This window comes from Pogona vitticeps, chromosome 4 (genome assembly GCF_051106095.1).
Source record: "Pogona vitticeps strain Pit_001003342236 chromosome 4, PviZW2.1, whole genome shotgun sequence".
NCBI lineage: Eukaryota > Metazoa > Chordata > Lepidosauria > Squamata > Agamidae > Pogona > Pogona vitticeps.
Genome location: NC_135786.1, coordinates 69,072,953 through 69,091,827, shown reverse-complemented (window position 1 = coordinate 69,091,827; position 18,875 = coordinate 69,072,953). Strand labels below are relative to the sequence as shown.

Genomic DNA, 18,875 nt, shown 5'->3' with positions numbered 1-18,875 from the left:
ACGTGTTGTAGAGCAGCAGTCCCCCACATTTTTGGGGCTGTGGACCGGCTGGGGGGGAGCAAACTCCATGCGCCGGGGGCAGGGGCACCCTTGCATGAGCGCAGTGGGCTTATCACATGCGGGGGGTGTCGCACATGGGGGGCATGTCACGCTTGCGTGCAGGCATGACACCCCCCGTGCGGGCACAACACGACCCCCAGTGCAACACGCCCCCCACATGAGCGTGACACGCCCACCATACTGTGGAGTGGGCAGAAATCCATATCCGCGGCCCAGTTCTGGCAAGCCGGCAGACTGGGTGTTGACGACTCCTGTTGTAGTATATAAGGAGGCTTTTTCTAAACAAACCCTCCAATTTTTTTAAAAGAAAAAAATTCAGAAGATAGAATAAAAGGAGCAAGTGCAGCCTTCCAAGGCCCAGGGATTGTAGTACTGTATATATTATGGTCCCTGGGCCTCTGGAAATTGCCCTCCTCAGCATTACACCAACCAAACAAGACTAAACTGCACATTTAGCTTAAAAATTATCAACACAGCTTTGCTAAAAGGACAATCATGAAGAAATTTTTACTGGATGTGCAGTATTTTTTTACTGCAAGCCACAAATCATAAGATCACACCATAACTTGTGGATAGAAGCTCCCATATATAAGTGCACACACCGTGCAACAAGCAAGCCAATATCCATTAGCACGGACTTCTGGATCGAAGCCGGTATTATTGGAAGAAGATGAAAAAAATTACAGTGGTGCCTCGCTTAGCGAGTGCACCGTATAGCGATGTTTCCGTATAGTGATCCCTTTTTCGGGATCGCTATACGGAAACATACCTGATCTTCGCAATGGGGAAAACCCGCATTGCGAAGATCGGGTATTGCGGCGGCCATTTTGGAGCCACCGAACAGCTGATCGGCAGTTCCAAAATGGCTGCCGGAAGCCCGGAAATGGCTGCCGGCAGCCATTTTCGCGCCCTGCCCTCGCTTAGCGAGGGCGCAAAAATGGCTGCCAGCAAGGGGAATCCTCACTGAACGGGTAAGTAAGCAAGGTATTGGAACGCATTAAACTTAGTTTAATGCGTTTCAATACGTTTCCCCTACCCGTTTAGCGACGATTCCGCATAGCGAGGGTTAATCCAGAACGGATTAACCTCGCTATGCGGGGCACCACTGTATATTCTACTACAGAAGAAAATCTGTAGCTTTTCCAGACAGCCAGGCAAAGGATGCCTCAAATATATTTTACTCACTGATCGATACTCCTACAATTCTTGCCAGCAAGCAAGCTCTGCACTGGGAAGAACACCCTTGTATCAGGAGCAATAACTGTTTGTTCTCTCTCTCTCTCTCTCTCTCTTGTTAAAGTTAAGAACTGTGCCTTTCAGCACTGAGGCATGGATGGATAAACAGCAAAAATAACAAGCAGCTATATTTAGATTCAGAATAGAAGTGATGTGCAGCTTTCATTTTCCCTTTTTTTCCAAATGAAAAGTTATCATAGGATGCTCTGACTTTGAAGAAAAGAATGGGGCAAGGTGGCCTGTGTCTTTTCCTATGTGGGAAGAAAAATAGCTGGGAAAGAGTACTCTGAGTATAAAGCATGTGATTTTTGTAAGCCTATTCTGGGATTCCTCTGTTCAGATTTACAACCTCTGGACACTGATTGTGACATCCTTTAAAAAAAAGGAAGAGACTTTTTATCCTGTATGCAAGGTGGTTTGTTCCACAGTTAATATTTAGTTAATTTCACTTCTTGCACAACAACTGAACTAACAATCGCCAAATGGTTGAGTTCTGCACCCTGATCATCTATGAGTAAACAGGTAAAATATTAGGTAAACAAGTAAAATACTAGGTTAGTAAATTTAGTAAAACATTGTTAGACCAATACACGAGTACTGGTTGGTGCTTATACTATAGAGAATAGGAAAAATGCAAGCTATATGCAATAGGAGGTCACCATACTTGTACAATTGCAAGAGCAATTCTGACTTGAAATTAAACTACACCAAACAAAGTGGCCACAATCTTATTGGTGATTTAAATGTGAATCTGTAACTTGCCACAGTGAATTGCTATTCATTAATAAGGTGCTGGTTTCATTACCAGGGATGTCCCCAATTGCACAAAAGGGACATGCCTGATAACAGGACTGGGGCCTCATTAATTAACGACAGTTTACCATCATGAGTAACGCAATTTAACTGATGCATGTGTAAATCACCAACAGGATTCTGACCAGTAGGCATTTCTTTGAAGTAATCAGGCATAAGATTGGTCAGTAAGAATATGATAAATAAATCATGCAATCCTATGCATGTTTACTCAGAGGCTAGTCCTGCTGAGTTCAATGGTAAGTGTAGACAAAATTGCAATTTAAAAATCAAGATATGTAATTTTATCATAAGACAGAACAAGGTATGTATTTTATCATAAGACAGAACATTTCCAACTGGAATGTTATAATCTGTAACTGCAGCAGATTAATCAGAACATGAGTTAATATTTTTCTCAAGTTAATATTTTTCTCAAGCTTTCTGTCAAAGCTGTATTACCTGTATGCCACCATTTCACATTCTGGTGTAGGCCAGTTCAAAATGGCAGAATGCTGTAAGGCAAGGGAGGAAGTGATGTTACTGTGAATGTTAACATTAGCAGCCTGGAATAAAAGTAGGCATTATTTCAATCCCAAGTGTACCAGCTCTTCTAGGAGTGAGTTTCTCTGACTGCGGCTCAATGTCCAGGCTTGTTCTCCTCGTGATATCAAATGAGCAATAATTCCAGCTGCAAAGTAACTGACTTCCACCTCAACACTGTGCAACAGCTTGCTGATGTGGTCTATGAAGTCTTTCCACATAAGCTCTGAATGGAGCTCTTTCACCTCTGCTATGTTGTTCTACACACACATACACACAAAAGAAACAAGATGGAGGGTTAGAATATGAACAAACAGTGGCATGGAAATAAGCTTTCGCAGGATGTGATGGTTGCAGCCATGATAAATGTTGCATGTCAAAAATGATCCATGTCTCAAAACTGTCACGCCTCAGAGCAGGGAACGGTGCTTGTAGGTGCTTCCATTGCCTGCAGCATCAGCAAACAAGTGCTAAAAATAAAACAAAGAGGTTGCCACCAGCACCACTGTTAAAAGTTCAGTCCCCCAGCAGCAGATAACTGGTGCTCATCACCCTGGGAACTGGTGAAGAGGCCTTTCATTTTGCCATCTATAAATTGGGCTGCAAAACAAAGCAGCCCTAAATTAAACCCACTGTCAACACATTCAAGATGTACCAAAAGTATATATTCATCCACATGACACACAAGATTTTTAGCACTATGATGTAGAAATGGTAATTAGATTAAATGGCTTTAAAATGGTGTTAGACATATCAGAGAACTAGAAATAAGAAAAGATCTGTTATCTTTACTTTCTGCTTGTGGGAATTCCAGAAAAAGAGTGGAAAACCTTCGTCCCTCCAGAGCTCACTCTCTCACCCTCTTTTTTTTAAAAACCTCTCTCATAATCCCTTATCATTTGCCATGCTAGCTGGGTCTTCTGGAAGTTGACGTCCAAAACATTTACATGGCCAGAGGTTCCACATCTCTGTCTCTGAGGGACTGGCAGGCCACTGCCCACAGTAGTATGTCACTCCAGAGAGTTATTTTGTATTTACCAGAAGGACTCTTATATTATTCCCATAAGGCAATGCTAAAATGAATAGGGGCTTTTCAGGAATAACATTGGATTGATTGCATCCATAGTTACTAGAATGCCATCAAAAATCTTTTTTTCCCATGTAGTTTTCAATTGGGCAGGGGAGAGAAAGAGCAAATAGCACAGCATTTCCACTATTCAAGTAAAATACCTATCATTATATTCAGCTTACCAGAAGGCCAAGAACTTTCTGCTGGATAGAAGACTCAGACGGAAAAGACTATAAATAAAAACAACATTTTTAATTCATGTATTCATTAAGAGACCTGATCCACATTATGATACAGTAACAAGAAGGCACCTGTGAGAAGACTTGGGAACTACAGAGAAATCTACGTATTTCTTACAATGCATACACAACTCTACTACCCTCAAACATGAATGAATAGGACGCTAAAGGGCATGTTTTAGAGCAGCAGTGGATGGGAAACACAGAAGAGTAGGATTCGGTGTTCTCACAGAAGGAAGGAGAATAATGTGGGGCCTCTTGTTACTGTGGCTTTTTTCCCCTGGGGTGTGCTCTTAAATTGCTTAGAAATCTGTTTTAGTGTAATAATCTGCTTAGTTTTGTTTCAATGTAATAATTCTGTTTTCAGTTATCTGTGTGAGCCACCTTGAATCCCAGGGTTGGGGAAAAGGCAAGGCATAATAAAATAACTGGCTGTTTAGGAGGAGTGAGAACATTCATTTAATGCTCTTTCTTCCCTTGCTTGAGTGGTGCCTGGAGTGAAAGAAAGGAAACTTCTGGAATGTATTCCTTCTAAAACAATAGCAGGAATTTAGAGTTGGTGATGCAAGTCTGGTGCATTCCCTGGTCAATAATTTTATCATCACAGATAGGTTGAGCCCTTTTGGCATTAAAGCATTTGTACGGGGGAGGAAAATAGAACTTCTGGGAACATAAGTAGCAGATGCTATTTCTATGAGCCCAATCATTTCTGCAATCACTTCCTTCAATGTATCTCAAAGTAGCACCTCCCCGTGTGATCCAACATGCAGTGGTTTGGGGAATGGCAATCCAAGGGGAAGGTGTTAGAAACAGTGACAGCTTGCCTCCCTTCAACAGGAGGTTTCAACCATGAGTAGCAATCCTCCCCTGTGCAGCTTAGATCTCCAAATTCAAACTTCAGGGTCCATGTGCGGAAAGTGGAAGTTGCAAATCACACAACAGATCTATCAATGCCCACAAATATCCCTCAGTTCTCACCTCCAAGACCTTCATGAAGAGCTCTAGCCCTTGGTTTTCAATAAAGTGCCGACATGTGGTTGGGGACTCATCCGTAAGATTCCAAAGTGCACTCAGTGTAAACTTAAGTGTAGTGTCCACTACATTCTGATTTGTTTTTTGCTTTACAATCTGAAGTAGTTGCTAAAAGAAAAAACACATCAGAAATAAAAACACATTTGCCTTAACATCCTTTTTGCAACAGTCATCTGTTTCAGGTTCAAATCACACTGGGGAAATAGACACATTTACTCGAGATACATTTATTTGAGACTGGTCTGACAATATTAAAAAAGGAGATAAAATCCCAAATTCCTGACCCAGTGAGACGGTGTGATGCCTCCTGCCTTCCATATTTAATTGGCACAGAGGCTCTCTCTTAGTGCCACTCACTGTCTGACATGTAATGACAATCAGCAGCAAACCTCTTTTACCTTATTGTCAGATAAGATTTTGAAGCAAGAGGATACATCCACACATCAAGAGCTAGACAGAAATAAACATAAGTGCTTCTGCTATGTCCTTTCATGTTATCTAGCACAGTGGTTCTTAACCTTTGTTACTCGGAAGTTTTTGAACTGCAACTCCCAGAAACCCCAGCCAGCACAGTTGGTGGTGAAGGCTTCTGGGAGTTGCAGTCCAAAACTCCTGAGTAACCCAAGGTTAAGAACCAGTGATCTAGCATACTGAAGACCCAACCCATGGAAAAAGAAGGCCTATGGTCTGCCTCTTCGCATATTAGGCTAAATTCAACCACTCATCCTCTTCATATCTGACCATGAGAAGGAAGGCTGGAACCTGATGTGTTAAAGAGCTGACTCAGTATAGATAAATAGGCTCACCTGCATTTTGCATTACAAGGAGGGATGCCTACATCAGTAAGTGCATCCGTGTGCCACGTTAAATGACAAACTGGTGTATATATACACATGACCAAATAGCAGGTCTCCTTGCAGGTAAGTAGCCCTGCCTGCCAATTCAAGAAACCAACTGTAAGGGGAAATATGCCACAAAATTCTGAAGGTGGTACAATTGTCACTGTATAGTTTCATTGTAACTGCTATTTTTCAAACTTTCCACCTTTCCTTTCCATTCTAACAAAGCAAACCTGCCATTCTATCTACCTTTAAATTAGCCTTCCAATGTCATTCACTTTTCTACTTTTAGATATTATTCATTTATCCATGTACAATTCAAGGGTTGAATATTTGAAAAACTTCATGCTCTCAGATAGTTTAACTGTTCATTGGGATCATGCCCTTCTCTGGATGACTCTGTCTGCAATAACTGAAAATTTGGTAACTGACCTTCTCTGTAGTAGCATTGAAAGCTTGGAATATCTTTCAAGTGCTGTTTGCCTGGTACCTACTTATGTGAGTTTTAGATGCCACATGATTAGATTAGGCATACTTCAGTCTCGAGAGACTGTGATAACGTGCTCTGAATAGACTGAGGACTTGGAACAGCATCTAGTGCGGCTGAGAAGGCCAATTCGAGAGTGATGATCCCTTCCACACTGAAGACAAATACAATCTATCCCGTCCAGTTCTCTGATTTTGCTGGTTTCGGGACTGCCTCTTTTCCTCGGCCTGCTGGATGAGATGTCAGATGACAAGGGTGTTAAATACCCACATGCCTTTTAAGAACAAATTGCTGTTCTTCTGTCTGCAGGATGGGGGGGATATGTATTTTTCATTACTTTTTAGTCAGCTGTTGTTGCCCTTTTCCTGAGGAGGAAGCTGAGGCAGAAGGTGAGCTGTGTTTGGGAGCCTATTTTATTTGGTGAGGGATTTTTTTCTAGGCTGACCTTTGCTCTCCCTGACCACATGGTCTGAGGGGGTGTGGGTCTAGCTATAAATGACTGTGATCAGAAGCTCTTAGAAAATTCTAATTCTCTAATTCTATTTTTTACTCTAATCTGGTAAATTGGAAATCTAAACAGCATTGCATACAGCTGGGGGGCAGAAAAGTTTTAGGGATCGGACCATACTTCTGCACTATTAGGGAGCAAGCTGGGTAGGTGGGGCTTGTCAGCCTTGGAAGGCAGCCCATCAAGGAGAAGGAAAACTTTGATTTCAAACCTCCACTGCCTTGTGGCTATATCCACTGATGGAAAAGGCTTCAGGAGTTAACCTCGAGTCAAAATCCGGAGCTGGAGTCCCGGAGGCAGTTCTTGTCGTTCTGGCAACTCCTGCGACATTGCTGGAACCAGTTGTATTGGCTCTTGCCTTTCCAGTGGACTATTTCAGCGATGTGGAGAGGGTAGATTTGCTGCTTGGATAACAGTCTATCCTCCATATTATTTTACCCAGGCCTCGTGCTCTGGTGAGGACACTCTCCAAGTCCTCCATACAGAGCACGTTACCATAGTCTCTTGAGACTGAAGGATGCCTAAGGAAGTAACTCTATAATTGGGTTTTATTAAATTTGCTTGGTTTTTCATATCTGTCTAAGCCACTATGTGGATAATGTTATAACACAGTGTCGTCACCAGATGGTTCTGGATAGCTCTGGATCTCTTAAAAGTTTAAGAGAGACAATAAATCTTTTGGCTGGTATTTTATCTAAACTGCCACACCTTAAATAAATAATATCTGCTATTAGAGTGATACAGTAGATCATTTTTTTCCTATCCTATACTTGCTTTTTAAAGTGTAGGATAGCAAAATATAGTTTTACTTTTTTAATTAATTTTTAATTTTGTATTTATTTTTTTACTGATAATAGTAGCATGCATAAAATGCTAAGAAAACCATGTAAGGATTCCTACTGAATACCACAATCCCACAGCTGTAACCTAAGAACAAATCACACACAGAAGATAACTATATTTTACATTGGTGGTGTTTAAAGAACATTTCAGTTGCCATGGTATTCAGATTATTAGACACCACTGGAAAGATGCAGGATTTTAAAAGCATATATTCCACTATGGCTCTTTTAGAAATATTTTCACATCCTTAAGTAAGGACTTCTGACACACTCAGGACTGCTCTTATCACAACGCAAAGCGGGTCAGGTGCCTAAGGCAGCTGGTTCTAGCTATCAAGAAAGGGCACGGGTGCTTTGTAATGTAATACTACTTGAAGTGTAATATGTGTGTGGGGACAGAGGTCAAGAATTATTGATTTAATGTATTAGCAGCAGCCAGCAAGAGGGGAGGTGCTTGTGGTTGTTTACACTTCAGATGACCCAAGCTGAGTAATGTTTTCCTTGGCAGGATGGAGAATAAAAAAGGAAATGCTATTTGCTGTGGTGCCTAAGGCAGCAAAACACCTACTATTTTGTCTGATGCAAGTAGCATATCTAATATAATTTCAAAGCCACCAGGTTATTCTTTTTCTCATGTAAAAAGAAAGACAGGACATAGACAACACTACACACACTTAAATGATTGGCTCCCCTCATTTACTAAAGAATCTCTTATATTTCAGGACAGAAATAAAATATTCTTTTCCATGTCTATACCAGGAGAATTCCTATTATGTTTAAGAGGATTAGCTCCCAAGTAAATACTGCATCCTTAATCCTAAATCATAGTATCATATAGAATATACCCTAGGGCGTAGGCATCCATAAAAGCCTTGAGCTATTATCAGCCAGTGACCTTCTTTCACCTTACATCTGCATGGGAGGTATTAAAAATCAAATCTTCTGCTTGGGACCCCTTTCATCCTGGGAAAGCTGTTAGGGGCTGTGGAATAGAGCGGGAAGTCTTTAATTTTCAAAACTTGCTGCTGCCAGCAAAAACATCCCACCAGTAGCAATTTTTAGATTGAGAAAGACTCCTCCTCAAACACAGGTCTCCAAAGGCTTTCCCAGAATGGGGGAGACTCGCCTCTATTCAGCACTGGTTAGGCCTCATCTAGAGTACCGTGTCAAGTTCTGGACACCTTATTTTAAGAAGAATGCCAACAAACTGGAGCAAATTCAGAGGAAGGCAACAAAGATTATCAGGGGACCGGAAACCAACTCTTATCACAAAAGACTAAAAGAACTGAGCTTGTTTAGCCTCGAGAAAAGAACACTGAGCGGAAATGTGATAGTACTTTTCAAATACTTGAAAAGTAATCATACAAAGGAGGGGCAGGATCTGTTCTCATCATCCCAGACTGCAGGACACATAATAATGGACTCAAGCTACAGGAAGCCAGATTTAGGCTGCATATCAGGAAAAATCTCCTAACTGTTAGAGCAGTATGGCAATGGAACCAATTACCTCGGGAGATAGTGAGCACTCCAACACTGGAGGCATTCAAGAGAAAAATGGACAATCATTTCTCAGATCCACTTTGATCTGGATTCCTGCCTTGAGCAGTGGGTTGGACTCAATGACCTTACAGGCCCCTTCCAACTCAATTAATTTATGATTCTATGAACCTCTGGTGTGTGTGTGTGTGTGTGGGGGGGGGGGGGGAAGAATCAGAAACTCTTATTCTCAAAAAGATGTATGTGGCTCATGATGCCATGAGCCTTACATGGCATAACTTTATGCTACTGGATATCAGCCAATAAGAGCTACAATTGACCATATTTCAAACACGGTAAGCAAGATTTCCAAAAAGTGTTGGCACTTAGCTTACCCTGACAATGAAGAGCTCTGCACCAAGTTGAGCTGTTTGTTCTGTTGAAAGCTATAAGCAAAAACAAACACAGAAGTGTCAGGTGACTGTAGGAAAGACCTTGGGAATTAAGGGAGCTGTAAGAACTGAAGTAGGGAAGCATAAAGTCTCACACCTTTGCAGCGAGAATGGAGATGATTGCCACTGCCATTCTCTGCATATTTTGATCTTCATGGTTGCATAGCCATTGCATAACCAATTTAGCTGCTTCAAACCTGAAAGGCAATAGAACATTCAAACACTAAGGTGTCAAATCATGTTTTGTAGTTAGAAAAACAAAAGCCGATCACTCACCCTCTTCTGTCATTAAAACTGCCCTCTCAGTGTTTTTTTAATTGGCAAGCAATGTAGCATTGAACTGATATAACAGCTTGTGAACATACCTGACACAGCACTAAATTGGAAAAGCATAGTAAAAAATTGTTCAGAGGACAGATAAGAAGCACTCACTTGAGGGGGATGTTCCTGCTATACCAACATACCTTTCAGCGGGATGCAGTATGCAATACAATGGGAACATCCCCCTCAAGTAAGCTCCTCTTCTCTCTTCTCTTCATCATTTTTTAATTAGGTACGTTTTTCCTGTTTAGTGTTAAGACTGATAAGCACTGCTGTATCTCAAGTTGTTCTGTCAATTCAGTACTATGTCGTTTGCCAAATATTTTTTAAAAAGACATTCCACCATCAATGTCACCTTAGGATATACCCTCATTTTGAACCAAACACACAAACCAGAAACTGAAAAAAAGCCATGTGAGCAAAATCACTAAAAAAAAACCTAGCCTTTGCCAGTTGAATAAAAAGCAACAAATAACCATGAAAAAAGACTGGTCTTACTCACAAGTAGCTGCATGCCATATAGTTAACAGAAAATACATAGAATTAACTGTACCAACTCCAACACAAACCACGGGGTAAACTGCATTGTAGTTGGACTTAACTGTTAAGCTTTCACAATTATAAATGTCATAATTTGCTTCTGGCTTCTGAACAAAATCCATTTTTTCCCCAAGCAGAAATCTGGAGTTTGAAAATCATGAAGCAGTAACAGAAGAAAATTAGGCAACTTGAAACTTATTCTTTTTAGTAACCTGGGAGAGAATACTAACCTGTTAAATGGAACGTCCTGCAGTATCCTATCACTGCACAATGACAAAAGGCAGTTCTTCTGCAGCTGTAAAAGAGCAAAGCAAAGCTCAATATAAAATACTTCCCATGCAGGATTTCCGAGTCTTCTCTTCTGTCAAGGGAAATAAGCTACTAAGAATTCACAAACGCTGCTTTCATTTTTTGTCCCAGTAGCTTGCAAATGTGTTTGCTTACAAGAGGAATAAAACAAAATGTGGTGAGATGCAAGGGTGCATAGTTCTTCACAGAATATAAGAATCTGCTACACACTATTTTATTTTATGGATTTACTTTTAGCCATTTGAAAAGCATTCTTATAAGGAATCTTACAATATGCAGCATCAATAATAATAATAATTTAAAAAAAACCAAAATAAAACATACAACCAGAAAAGAATTTATTAGAGCCAGTCAGCATATGTTGATTTAAAAACACCTAACTACAGAACACCATGATTCAAAACAGTTTAAGTTTTAATACTTAAAGCAAGAGGCAACAGACTTAACAGTTTTCTGATTTGCTATGTAATTAATAGATTCCATATACCACTGAAATTGTGGCGACTCTGACTGATTCTCACTGCCCGCACTTCACTACATAAATATCACTATTAAAGGCCTATTTCCATAATTTGTTTCACCACGAAACAAGGTTTTGAAACTTCTTCCCATATTACTCATTTTTAAACTTAACACAACCTTTACAGACCCTTATCTTGATAAAAATTAAAAGGCTTACCTGTTGATGATTGGGAAAATGCTCCATGGCCTTCAAGAGCAAATGAGTGACATCTGCCAAAAGCCTAACAGGCATGCCTACAGCTAAATCTTGTTTTGTCAAGTTAAACACACAGGCACTGGCTGCTAATTGCACTGGCAGGTTCATGGGGTGATTTCTCATCCCAGTAACTACTAGCTGAAAGAAATAAACAAGCAAAACAGGGGAAATCAAAATTTTGAAGCGTATTAGAAATGTGCAGAATCAGCCACAAGCTCTTATGTAATGACCACCTGCCCATCATTCTTTTAACTAGTTGCCACATAGCACTATCCCCAAACGTATTGCAACCCCTTTAAAATTCCTAAAGAAGAGGAGAAACACAGAGCAATATTTTTCTCCCCTTATTGGAGATCATATGAGCCAAAGGGTCTACCCCTCCCCTTCCTTTTTCTGTTTTCCAAAATACCTCTACTTTGCATTATGAGAAAAAGGAAGAAAGATCCTCTAACCTGAGCCAAATTTGAATTGGCTCTCCTTCTCTCACACACATAAATGCTTGGGGGTTTATTCAGTTGCCTTTTTGTTTTATTAGATTCCATGATTATCTACTGATATCATACACAAGAGGACACCCAGGCTGACTCCACCCATCCCCAGCCAGACCAAACCATGAGAAAGGGGAATGATTCTCAGAGAGGAGGACCTGTCATTTCTCTGGGAAAATCTGATCCCACCACACATGCCACTTCAGGAGGAAATTATTTGTTTTCTCCAGATTACCATTTTCCTCCTCTTCAGCAGAGACCCATATTCAAATACATTTAGCACTGTCCACAGTTAAAGCCACATTATTGAAAAACTACATGGAGTCACTCTGATATGGAGTTACAGTGGTACATAGCAAAACGAGTGCACCGTTTAACGACGAATTTTTGGGATCGCTAATGCGATCGCATACCGATGGTTCCAATGGGCAAAAATCGCTTTGCGACGATCGGTAAGACCCAAAATGGCCACGCGCAGCATTTTCGCGCCCTGCCTTCGCTTACCGAGTGCGCAAAAATGCCTGTGCTATGGAGGAACATCGCTGAACGGTGAGTTTGGGGACCATTGGAACGCATTAAAGGAAGTTCTTCTATTCCGTTTAGCGATGTTTCCGAACAGCGATGGTTAATCCGGAAAGGATTAACCTTGCTATGCGGGGCACCACTGTACTACTATTTCACTTCCCAGCCTCTTACTGGATGAATTCTTCTTACAAACCAAGTGCTTCCCTTGACCTTCAAGTTAAGATGAGCTATGTAAATACTGTAACAGATTCCTTTTCAGATTATTTACAATTATTATCTTCTTTTCTGTTGCCCCTCCAGATCTGCTGTGCATGTACAAATTTTATTCAATCTGAAATTTCATGTACTTTAATTCAAATAGTCTCAGACTACAGTCTGAAAGCAATGCCTACGAAGATACCTTATTACCATGCAATACTTTTTTACCTTTAGAATTTCTGGTTTTGTTTTCTCCATAATATGGGTAAGGCTGAAGAGATGAAAAAGTGCCTCCCTCACAAAGAACGCCCGCTCACTGTAACGCTTCAGAGCTTCAGAAATCTGAGTTTCATTTGCTTCTCCAGATACCTTCCAACACAGATACACAATGCTTTAGAGTATGCAACTGCAGCAAAAGCAACTACAGTACAGGTAATATAAAGATTTTTACTTTCTTCAGCCAGGTAGGTGGGACTTGCCAGGTAGGTGGGACTTGTCAGCCTTGGAAGGCAGCCCATCAAGGAGAAGGAAAACTCTTAATTTCAAACCTCCACTGCCTTGTGGCTTTATCCACTGATGGAAAAGGCTTCAGGAGTAAACCTCGAGGCAAAATCTGGAGCCGGAGGCAGTTCGTGTAGTTCTGGCAACTCCTGCGACATCGCTGGAACCAGTTGTATTGGCTCTTGCCTTTCCATTGGACTATTTCAGTGATGTGGAGAGGGGGGATTTGCTGCTTGGGTAACAGCATATCCTTCATATTATTTTACCCAGGCTTTGTGCCCTAGAGAGGACACTCCAGCTTCGCATACAGCATTGAAACACTAGACACTGTTCCAAGTCCTCCATACAGAGCACATTACCATAGTCTCTCGAGACTGAAGGATGCCTGAGAATTTTGTTCATCTTGGTTATTTAAGCCCAAAAGAAAATACTCTTTTCGCCAAAATTGATGCTTAATTGATCTATTACAAATTAATCCCCAGGTAATCGGAATATGATTCATTCAGCACTGCTTATAATAAGGAAACCACTGAGAACAAAATCCTCTCCATATCTACCAGAATTAAGTCCTGTCAAGTTCAGGAAGGATTATTCCTAGCTACAAAGGATTAAGATGCTAGAGTTAGCTTTTTATACACAAAGTATTACAAATATTACAATATTACTGTACCACTGCCAAATTTTGCCAAAAACTCTGCCACTCTTATCCAAATTTACCATTCTTTTACCAAACCTTTTTCCATTAAGAAATAAAAATATTTTAAGTCTATCATGAACTATCATAATAGTTATAACTTTATATTTTAAAATTAACATGTTAGTTCTTTGAATAAGACAATATACTAATAACTGTAGAAAGCGAGCTGTGAATACCAGTATTTTTCAGACAATTTTCCTTCTTAAAAGATAAGCTAGAGAACCATGAAAAAAAGAACAAGCAAGCAAAAGAAAAGTTAAAAATCTCATGCAGCACTGACATTTTGCTGAAAAAATAGTTAGAAAAAAACAGTAATCAAGAAAAAAAGGCTATATATATTCACCAAAGCCTTTATATGACTTTGAAATCACTGCATTTTTAAAACATGGAATAATCTTTTAAAAGCAGTTTGAGATGGCACCTTTGAGAGGAAGACTCATACAAATGGGTAAGGGGGTTTGCCTCTTTGATTCATGTCTTACACATGCAGAATTTTAATATGCATTTAATAGATTTATCACTCTGCCCTCTGACTCTTAAGCTCTCTATGCAAAGTGACACTGAGGGAGGAGCACTGCTAACATGTTGGACCCTTTGCTGATCTGTGGACTCTGGCAAGTGCCTTTGATATCAGCATGTCCCGCCATACCTAGGTCATCAGAACAGACACATTAATCACCAAACAGTTAATACCAAATAGTCTGGATGACATGAATTCCAGATAGCCACTATGGAGCTTCCCAGAATGCCATTGAAAAAGAACCTGGCACAAGGCTGGAACACACAGCCATGCTGGCTGATACCACCACTGCCCAGCATGTTTCATGAATTCTAGGACCAGCAATAGCCTGCATATAGCTATATGATAGCTATATATCACCTTCAGTATCAGAGACAGGGTGATTCTGTATACCAACTGGTAGCAGACAGAAGATGGAAAGAGCAATTGCACTCATATACGGCTTGTGGATTCCCAACAGGCAACTGGTTGGCCACTATGTGAACAAAACTCTGGACAGAACTCTAATCTAATCCAGCTTGGGGCTTCTCGTGTCTTTTTAAATTCTAATTTAGAAGTCAAAGTTTGCACACAGACACAAATCAAAGTTATGGAACAGTATAAGATATAAAACCAACCTTCAAGTTTCCTTCTCCGGTGAGAAATAATGAGTAGCCAGCATCAGTGGCTAGCAGCCCCACAAACTGCATGGAGGGTCGCTGTTTCACAAATGCTTCTACTGCCTCATCAGTAACATGTTTCCTCCCCGAAATGTCCAAGGACACAAGATTGGGCAATATGTCTTTCTGCTCTAACAAACGAAGTGCAATATCAGATGTGAACTGCTTGTCATCTGAAATATCAAGATGATTCAGGAACTTTAACTCTCTGATGACATCCAAAATTTGAGTGGTCGTCATTTTCAAGCATTTCAGGTGATGCATGGTAAGAGACTTGAGGCGATCCTTGCAGGCAAGGAGTGCAGTTATGTCAGTGACTGAGGTGTTGGATATATCCAAGCTTTCTAATCTCGGAAGGGAAGCCACATCAGCTAGATCTTCATTGTAAAAGAGAACATTGGTAATGCTCAAAGCCCGAAGACCAGTCAGCTGGCTAAAGCACCTTTCATAAGGATCTTCCAAGGAAAGAGTTAATGAGTTCAGCACAAGGCATTGAAGGTTTTGTTGGATCCATTTATTGCTGGCAAGTCCACTGATGATATCTGTGATTGTAATATCTGCATTCACTCCTGTAGCATCGAGCTCCACCAGCTTATGATGGCAGAATGCTTTCCGAAAAGCAACCGCAGAGATTTTGGCTTTGCGGATACAAGCCCTTTTTAAACGCATCTGGTTGCCTCGGAAAATACCCACAGTAGCTTCATTCAGCAGTCCTGGGTTGGGGGGGGGGGGAGGAGCAAGGGAAGAAAATGTAACAATAAGCGACTTATCACAGATTTTGGTTTAAAAGTGGGAGATGCCAGAGCTAAGGAATTGCCTTCAGCATTAGTATTGGGACCAGAGTAGAAGGGGCAGAGCTGCTGGAGAAGAAACACATTGAATTCTCAATGTAACTGAAATTATTTTTAACTCTGCTCTTCGTTTAATTACATTTTACTCCATTTTGTTTTTCAATTGCACTCCTTGTTCAATATTACTGTGAGACATCTTATGTCCCACTTTTGATAGGAAAGAAGGATATAAATCCAAAAATAAAGAAATGACTCCCCTTTTTTCTTGTGAGACTAATACATAGTATAGTATTGGAGAATCCCCATAGTATCCCATTGTGTGTTGTGTTGAAGCTATGACATATCAATAAGGTTGGGCTCCAAGTCACCAAGCAAAAAACAACTTAGCCACTTGCTCTGCCACTGAGATCTCTCACTGATGCCAACGCTAGCATAAGTCCTACTAAACACACATGTGGGCCTAGCTATGCGGCATATGGGACTTTTTTCTGTAAGGAAGGAAGGAGGAAGGAAGGTGATGTGAAGAAGGAACATGGCACAGAGAATACTGAAATAGGCAACTCAACTCTACAACGGTGTTCTAGCAGCTATCCCTAGATATACTGTAAAATGTACAAAAAGCCGTAAGAAAAAAATTAAAATCTATATTGTGGCAATACCTTTCTTAGGCCAACTAAAATGCTTTATTAGTCAGCCTAATAAAGGTATTACCACAATTTGGATTACAAAAGGGGTAACTCTGTCTCCAGGATTTCAATTATTTACATTGTTCAGGAGAGAAGTTCTTTGTGGTTCTGCTAGGTACCAAATGTAGTTTAGCATTTAATGGCACAAATCCTGATTGCATTAGAATTGGGAGCCCCCTCAGAATCAAATGACAAGTGAGAGTCAAAAGTGCCCTCTGCAGGTAAAGCAAGACATAGTTCAATCATAGTTCAATCCCCACAATTACCAAACCTGGAAGAACTGTTTTACCATGAAACGCCATGGTCCGCAATAATCGGTCAGCCACTTCCTGTGGAAATATCCCAGGCTCTTGCAAACATAACGTCCCATCTTGTCTTTCTGTACAGAACTTCTCTAGATCAGATGTTAAGTAATTCAAACAGATGTCAAGCAGAGAATATGGTGAAGCCTCTTCCTGTTGAATGCAAACAGATGCGCTGTAAGTTGTTTTTTTAAATCCACGCCCATCACAGATCAAGATATTAATACCTGCAGATTATCTGCAATAGGGGGAAGCTCCCGCCAGTGTCACGTGGCTCTGCGGGGAGGAAAGAACAGCACTTGCAGAACCTGGGGAGTACTATAACTTCAAAAATATTCATTACAATTACAATCCCAAGCTCCTCAGTAATTTGTTGATGTTACTATTACAATTGTTTAAAACAGCCATTACAGATGGGCACTCACTGCGATTTGGTAGATTTGGCCCACAGGTGTTGTGCGGGCACCCTGGATTCTGTGTCTCACGTCCATCTGTGGGCACCCCATTAGAAGCGACACCGTGGACTTCCCTGCCTCGCTTCCTCCTCTGAGTAGGCACCCACAGGAGGAGGCAGGGCACGGAATCCAGGGTGCCAATGCAACAGCTGTGGGCCCAATCCACTGAACCAGGCCAAACTACAATAAATGCCCATCTCTAGCAGCTATTCTCAACCAAGTTTCCATTGTTCCATGTTGTCTTAGCAATATACTGCAGAATACATACATCATATACAATAACCAAGATAAGCAGGCACTATAATTTCAATCAGCTTTTGTGTTAATACAAACATTATCCTGATTATTTTTGCATTTCATGCCCCATAATAAAATCGTCATGTGCAATTATTTAGCATTCTCCAGATGGAGGGAACAAAGCAAATTTGTGAGTCACCTTCACGAAAAGCAGGCTTAGTGGGCTAGCTCCTACTCTTCTAGTCAATTTTTAAAATAGTCATGCCAACTACTTCCCACACAAAGAGAAATAATTTCATGCTAGTGAACCAAGTTAGTTAGGAGTCCCCTTTTATTTCAAATTATTTATATCCTTTTCTTTTATTCTTCTGCCTCACATAAATTTCTTGCTGAATACAAGTGAGTTATAAAACAAAATACATTCACTCTTTACAAAAAAAAAAATCTAAGGCACCATGCATATCATTCCTATTAATTTCAAAGCAAAGAGCTCTCTCAGCTATAAAGGAAGAAAATGTATTGAGTGTACATGACTAAAAAAAGCTTCACTGTTCTTCCAGAAAAGAACTATTGACTCTCCATTTAAAAAAAAAAAGACACCATTTTGGAGAACAGCATTCTAACATGAAGAAAAAAAGGATTTTATTGCTAGGGTAAGCTCGGTAGAGTTACAGGCTGTGTTATGACATCAATGATTGTGCAATCCACAGACTGCACTAAAAAGGGTTGTAGTCTAGTGATTGTATCTACAGGTCAAATAGCTGCCTTCAATAACATTTCTAGTGGAAGAGGACCACTACCAGAAGTTTCACCCCAGCTGATTAAAGAACAAGCATGTCTCAGAAGGATGTACCAAGGGGAAAACCTCCATTTACAGGTAGCAAGTATTGTATGCAATAGTCATATAGAACCAACAATTATGACATATTGCACCGACAAAAATGTAGATCAGCTACAATTCTCTGGACAAAAAAGAAATTCTGGAACCATTTGATGAAAATAACTTCTAAGTGGGCTAAGAAAATCTTTTTTGGTCAGAAAATTCAAATGTTCAATAACTGGAAATCATTGATATTGCTGTAACTGTATACATAGTATAAATTAATATTCTCGTAAGCTTTGAGCCTACAAGAGTTAATTCATCATGCATCTATTAAGATTTTTAAAAATAATTTGATCAGTAATTTTTGCAAGGATCAGTGGAATATACAAACTTTTTAATGCAAAGATCTTGAGTTAGTTTTTCAAAAACTGATGGTACAAAGAAACATGGAACAATACTATACTTTGACTACAAGACTGGAAAGGAATTTAACTTTTTATTTTCATATGAATTTTTGGATTTGCTTCAAA

General features: G+C 40.2%; 1 protein-coding gene across 1 annotated transcript in view; it reads right to left on the bottom strand.

Annotated features, from left to right (window-relative positions):
* The window catches only part of ZYG11B (zyg-11 family member B, cell cycle regulator), a 30,680-nt gene that overhangs the window by 3,885 nt on the left and 7,920 nt on the right, over positions 1–18,875 (bottom strand). The window contains exons 2-12 of the mRNA XM_020788106.3: positions 16,818–16,983; positions 15,010–15,764; positions 12,903–13,043; positions 11,425–11,601; positions 10,667–10,731; positions 9,673–9,772; positions 9,519–9,569; positions 4,918–5,079; positions 3,883–3,930; positions 2,694–2,891; positions 2,551–2,603 (exon numbers count right to left, since the gene is read on the bottom strand). Coding sequence (XP_020643765.1) covers positions 2,551–2,603; positions 2,694–2,891; positions 3,883–3,930; positions 4,918–5,079; positions 9,519–9,569; positions 9,673–9,772; positions 10,667–10,731; positions 11,425–11,601; positions 12,903–13,043; positions 15,010–15,764; positions 16,818–16,983 — 1,916 coding nt within the window. The remainder of the gene's footprint in view (positions 1–2,550; positions 2,604–2,693; positions 2,892–3,882; positions 3,931–4,917; positions 5,080–9,518; positions 9,570–9,672; positions 9,773–10,666; positions 10,732–11,424; positions 11,602–12,902; positions 13,044–15,009; positions 15,765–16,817; positions 16,984–18,875) is intronic.